Raw genomic sequence first — 6,862 nt, 5'->3', positions numbered from 1 at the left:
AGCATGTCCAGCGAGTCCAAACGCAGCGCTATGTTCCCATGATATCCTTACTGCATGACAGCACGCTCGAAGACTACAGAGCGTGACCTCCGCTAGTCGCCTTGAAGCTTTGACCGTTACCCGAGGAGGTACTGCTTGAAAATCAAAACCAAAAAATGGTGCATTTTTATGTTTTCTATGTCTTTTACTACAAAAATGTCTCTACGTCTCTAGCAATTTATAGCATGCACAAAGAGTGATTTAAAGAACTATAGGCAGGGCAAGCTATGAAAGAAGAACTAGTTTTCTCTTTTTTTTTTTGGCAATAAATAGAATAAAAATTGAAATAGAGCATGAGAATTCATGTTTGTACAGCATGTATGTTAGTATGAGCCACAGGTTTAGAAATATCCGGACAAAATAATTTCATGTGCCATGTGCATGGATCAGCTGCTGCACCACTAGGAATGTTCTGTTGTTTGGAACGGAATACTAGTATACACTGCTTAATGCACACTGCATACTTCATACTGTTTTTTGTTTGAAATGTCAGTCTGTCATGCAGTATGCAATAAGTTTCAAACACACTGTAAAAAAATGATTTTTCAAAATTGTAAATAAAAATAACTGAAGTATGTTTTACAAGAAAATACTTTTTTCAGTTTTTCTACTTCAAAATTTATTTATTGTGCTACTTGCCGTTTCTTTGTAATTATTTGTGAAAATTTACTAGCAGTGAAAACACCATTTATTTTCCAGCGCATTTGTAAAAATAGGCTAGTAGTATATTTAATTATGAAAATGTGGTACCAATGCAAAATGTTCTGCAATGGTATCTAGGGTGTTGCTATGTGGTTGCTAAGGTGTTCTGTGTGAATCAGTGTTGTTTTTGTATAATTGAGATTATATATACGTATATGAATTAGTTTTTATTTTTTGCATAGTGTTTTATATGGTTTCATTTTAATTTTAACTAATTTAGTAATTTTCTTGTGTGTTTATCACTTTTATTGTGTATTTTATTTTATTCAGCTAATATTTACTTTATTTAAAGTAACAAAAATGTTTTTATGGTTTTAGTTTTAGTTAACGACACTAAAGAAATTAGATGTAGACAGTCAATTTCACAAAAAGAAACGGCAAGTAACACATTGAATTAAACATGAAATATTGAAGTAGAAAAATGAAATGGTATTATCTTTTAAAACATGCTCCAATAATAAAAAATAGTTAATAATAATCTTAGTTGTTATTTACAACTTCGAAAATGCATTTTTTACAGTGTATAATACTGATTTTAATTCATTGCTATGCGTTTGCTAGGGTATTGCTTTGCATACTGTGTATTTGATAAACGTAGCACAGTATGCATACTGCAAAAATAGTATGAGGAGTATGTTAGTGTGCTTTTCCAAACACACCTATGATCTCGCTGGGTCCCGTCTTAGAATGATGACGTCACTTAACAGTTACCAGGTCAGTTTTACAAAATTAAAAAACAGAATGAATGGAAGATGTCAAAGTGAACAGAATTGTGCCCTTGAATGTTGATTATAGTGACCTTCCGCTGTGATCATCTGATCGGTGTTTAATTGAAAAGCTGCTCTGTCCCTGATCACTAATTTGAGCTCAGACAGACAGATGGCAGACGTCCCGCTTGAGCGATAAGAACTGGAATGTTTGTGCAACTATTAGCCGTATATATGTGTGTGTGTGTGTGTTTATGGACCCTGCTGGACTCCAACTAGTTTTAATGATCCACTCCGTATTAGGGATGAAAAATAAAAGTCTATTTTAAGACCATTACGGTCAGTTTTACAAAATTAAAAAACAGAATGAATGGAAGATGTCAAAGTGAACAGAATTGTGCCCTTGAATGTTGATTATAGTGACCTTCCGCTGTGATCATCTGATCGGTGTTTAATTGAAAAGCTGCTCTGTCCCTGATCACTAATTTGAGCTCAGACAGACAGATGGCAGACGTCCCGCTTGAGCGATAAGAACTGGAATGTTTGTGCAACTATTAGCCGTATATATGTGTGTGTGTGTGTGTGTTTATGGACCCTGCTGGACTCCAACTAGTTTTAATGATCCACTCCGTATTAGGGATGAAAAAGAAAAGTCTATTTTAAGACCATTACGATTTTTTTTTTTGCGACATTATTTTAAGACAATTAAGGACATTTTTGTACCAAATTCTCATTAACATAATGAAATAAAAATCTCATGCTCATTATAGGAAAAAATTAAAGGTAAGTACTCACACACCATTATAGCATTTGTGGTTAATTTATTATCTGATTATCGTTATATTTATTATCGTATTTCCGCTTTTTATTTTGGATATTATTACAGTAATGAGAAGCAAATAACAACTGAGAATAATGTCAATTACAAAACTTAACAATAATATAATGATGACTCATAATAATGGATTTTGCATTACAGTAATGAGAATTTGCTTGACTGGAAAATGTGCTTAATTTCAAAATATCACATTGGTCCTCAACATTGCTGTTAACATATCATATCATATATATATATATATGTGTGTGTGTGTGTGTGTGTGAATTTTTTAAATAATTTTTTGAATGTATTTATTTATGCTATACATATGATACAATATTCTAAAAAAAATTCTTAAATTATATTTAAGAATTTTTAAGAATTAAAAAAAAAATTATTTATTGTATCATATATATGTATAGTATAAATAAATACATTTAAAAATATTTTAAACATATTTACTTATTTATTTTTATTGTCCTGTTGAATACGTTTTCAGGAAACTCGCCTATTTCTAAAGGGAAACCTGTCTGATAACTGATAACTGATTCATGTTTTGTGTTGACACATCAGCCACATTAACCATACGGCGATCCACCCATCAAAACTTTGCTAATTTCTGCCTTAATATTAAATCATGTACTTTGTTTGACCTGTAAAGCACTTAAGATCCACTTTGTCCCCTGAATATTAAGCGAGAGACTGACCACTTTTCAAGATCCAGAGTGAAATGTGCTGTCCAGTCATATTAGCTTCAAGAACGTAAACTACTAGAAGAGAGGCAGCGTTTCTCGTTTCCTGACAAAATATTAATGGGACGACGGCACAGAGAAAGTATCGCTTGTTTTGATTGGAGGAAATTGTGCTGTTGTGGCACGTGGCACATTTGCACGGTCGACTGATCATGGCAAGGCTGTGCATGAAAAAATCCTGCTATCAACATAACAGGTTTGGTCCAAAACGTTTACGTTTCTGTGGGTCTAAAACAGCTAAGCATGATGTCAAAGTTAACATGGAACGGCATTTGCGACCCATTTTACTTCCGTAATGTGCCGTATCTCTTAGTAATCATTTAATCATTTGCAATTATGTGCACTGCAGAGTCGTTCAAAATAAGACTAGAAACGTGTATTCAGAAAGCAAACAGGTTCAATTTTGATTTCATGTTGACTTTAAAACGAATGTTACCATGTTTTGCAGTGGTGATGTGGCCTCGCTGGTTTGTTTCTGTACGTTTTCACCTCTAAACACTATTTTTTCATACATTTTTGTTCCTTTACATCACTTCTCTTCTTTTTCTCAGTCGTTTAGGCCGTAACTGTGGCCTGGCTCTACATAAGTACTACATTTACATAGGCATGCACAATACAATGTAACTGAGCAATTACGAAGTTCATTTAAGTGTAATCACACGTGAAATACCTGAATAAAGCATGAATAGAGGAGAACTACTGTCTTTAAAAGTGTCTCTCAACGCTTTAGAAATGTTCAGAGACTGCTGATCTCTCTGTGTGCTGTGTTTTATGGTTTGATTTGTCTAATATAAATGTTCTAGAAGGCCCTTCTGGCAAACAGCATATCAGTGTAAGCCACTGAAACAAATTCAAAGCGTTACTATGGCACGTTTTAGGCTGCTTCTAAATGAAAGGTTTTCCTGAATTCTATCGCAAAACAGCCTGTTCTCACAATGGAAACGTCACTGCAGCGTGAAGCTGCAAAACTTCTTTCTGTGGCTGTTTTTAACCTCATTTCGGAGGATTCGGTAAAGCCTCTGTTATCGTCAGATGTTCTCGTGTTTGGGGAACACAGTACAGAAGTAGCTGGAGCTACAATTCAATTAAATAGTAGTGCTGTATGAATAGCATTAGTTTAATCGCTGGGTATTCAGCACTATTTCAAACTAACATACTTTATGCAACATACACATTAGCAGTCAGCAAGCTAATATACAAGATACAATGTGATAAAAAAACAGATGAAATGACAATAAGACTTGCTGTGTATTATTTGTTCTATTAAAAAAAGAATAAATGAATGAATGAATGAATAAATAAATCAATCAAATGAGAGTAATTTTAATGTACGTCATGCTGTGTACTTGGTCATCTGACAAATGAAATTAAATAAAACTAAACTGAATAAAATAAAATAAATAAAGATAAATTGTCAGTAATGTTAATGTATGACAGGCAGCGTATTTTTATTTGATAAAAAAAATAAAATAAATAAAAAGTAAATAAATGAAAAAAAAAACAACAACAATAAATTAAGAGTAATTTTAATGTAAGCCCTGCCTTGTACTTGGTAAGCTGACAAAATTAAATTAAACTAAATCAAATAAAATAAATAAAATAAAAACAGATAAATTGTCAGTGATGTTAATGTAAGAATTGCTGTGTACTTTTATTTTATTAAAATAATAAAATAAAATTACATTAAATAAAATACAGATATATCTGTCAGTAATGTGTACTGTTATTTTATTAACAAATAAAATTTAATTAAATACTTGGTAAGCTGACCAATTAAAAAAAACAAAAAACAAGTCTATAAACCAAAGATAAATGAGACTTTATGAAATCCTCAGTTTCAACGTTAAAAACAGCCACTGGGAGTTTTGGTGGTGCATGTTTCCTTGTGAATCTGTGTAGCTCAAAAACAAGAGCTGTTTTGGCAAAAATATCCATGTGTGGTTATGTGTTTGCTGTGGTCATTTGTTTACAGTATGATGCATGAATTAAATGATATCGCGATGGATCAAATGCCCTTTTCTCCACCCGGCAGCTTTCTGAAATGAGAAGTGGCGATGAACAGCAATTCCGAATGTGCCCAAATCAATATCAACACACTTCATAGTCTATAACAAGAGCCTAAAATACCCCACTAAAGATAATCTATCAATATCCTTTAGACTGTTTTGCGCCCATAACCTGCAAACTAGTTTTTCGCCAAAGGTTTTCAATAAAACACACCCCAAGTCCCCATAAACCTACACTATACACCCTGAATTAATTGTGTCTAACTCTTAATTGGCATATTATACGAAGTAGCATGTATGTAGCGTAAGATAATCGTTCGGTGGTAATATTGTACACGGTTACGGTACCGACAGAGATGAAAAAGATTTGGTCCTCTGGTCCCTACAGGTGAGAGAAAGAGAGTTCGTTATACTGCGTCAGTGGCATATACACATTTTATCGTTAAACCCTCATTATTCCACGCGAGTAAAAGCTACGGCTGTCTTTTGATATGTGCATGGATCCGTCTTTTGCTTTAGCGAACTCTACCAGTCCCAGCCATGCACTGTTCTTCCAAAGTGTTCGGTATATAGCGTTTTTCAAAAGAGAAAAAATTTTCAGTTTATTTGTTTTCGTCCTCGTCTCCGCCGTCGCTGTCGTCCCCCGTCACGCCAGTCTTTCATCGCCGTCGAAACACACACTTTCGTTAAATGCGATATGCTTCACGAAACTCCCTTATGCGCTTGTTTTGCTGCTTTGTTTGCTTCTTCATGTGTTTTTTGTGTCGTTTTTTTTGTTTAGTCTTTTTTTCGTGTGTTAGTTTTTCAAGAAAAGTTTCCATCCGTCAAAACGTCAAGACTACAACTGTTCAAAACCTGCCAGAGAGAGAGAAAGAGAGAGAAATGTCAGAGTTTGACTCGGGAGACAGACAGCAGCAGCAGAGGAGGAAAACAGCTCAGCTACATGCTGACAGCTTGATACCTGCATGTCAAACCAGGAGCCATCAGGCACAGCCGGAGCCGTGTGAAGCTCAAACTCAGGCCTGCGCTCTTGACATCGCATTAAACATGATACAAGCATCCAGAGAGATGACATGATACAGGTGTGCCGATGAATTGCATCATCCGTTCCGCGGCTTCAAGATAACATTTGACTGTTTGCCAGGAGAGTTTAGCGGAGAATTTTGCCGCTTTTAAGGAGAGATTACTTCATTCAGCACACGCTTTTATACTCAAAACTTGGGATGTAGCGATACAGACATCTGGATGATGATAATAATAACTGATTATGTCTCATTGTGGCCCATTGTAATGGATAAGATGGCTGATAGAATAATAATAATAATAATAATAATAATAAATCAATTATTTTACTTTTTATTTAAAAACACAGTTACTAATTACTATTCATTATTATTAATGAGTATTATTATTAACAGCAATAATAATATTTTTTGTTACTTTTTATATAATAAAATAAAAAAATGTTATATAAAAAAATAAATTTTATATAATAATAACAATAATTTCCAATTACTAATAATTACTAAGGTATATACTTATTATTATTATTATTATTAACAACAAAAACCATAAAACAAATAATACTAATAATACTAAATATAATTTTTTGCATTTAAAATATATTATAATAATATTTTTTATTTTTTTAATTCAAATATAAAATATTATTGTTGTCAAAAACACTAGTAAAATCAGATATTAAAATATTATATAAGTTACAAATATCATTTATAATAATTATAATAATAATAAATATTATTATTGTAATTATTTTATTTAACATTTTTATTCCAAAATAATAATAATAATAATAATAATAATTATTATTATTTTTTG

The 6,862-nt window shown here is 32.6% G+C and overlaps 1 protein-coding gene across 3 annotated transcripts in view; it reads right to left on the bottom strand.

Moving 5' to 3' along the window:
* Positions 1 to 5,212: 5,212 nt before the first annotated feature.
* LOC107696073 (CUGBP Elav-like family member 5) overlaps positions 5,213 to 6,862 on the bottom strand; it is a 176,810-nt gene continuing 175,160 nt past the window's right edge. For all 3 annotated transcript variants that reach the window (XM_016496225.1, XM_016496236.1, XM_016496247.1), the window contains one exon: positions 5,213 to 5,878. Coding sequence is in view for 1 of the 3 variants with exons in the window: in XM_016496236.1 (XP_016351722.1) it covers positions 5,862 to 5,878 (17 nt within the window). In the remaining 2 variants the exon portion in view is untranslated. The remainder of the gene's footprint in view (positions 5,879 to 6,862) is intronic.

The sequence above is a fragment of the Sinocyclocheilus anshuiensis genome, unplaced genomic scaffold, assembly GCF_001515605.1.
Source record: "Sinocyclocheilus anshuiensis isolate Anshui unplaced genomic scaffold, SAMN03320099.WGS_v1.1 scaffold217, whole genome shotgun sequence".
Taxonomy (NCBI): domain Eukaryota; kingdom Metazoa; phylum Chordata; class Actinopteri; order Cypriniformes; family Cyprinidae; genus Sinocyclocheilus; species Sinocyclocheilus anshuiensis.
Note: the sequence above shows the minus strand (reverse complement) of the source record. Positions and strands in the feature narration are given on the sequence as shown.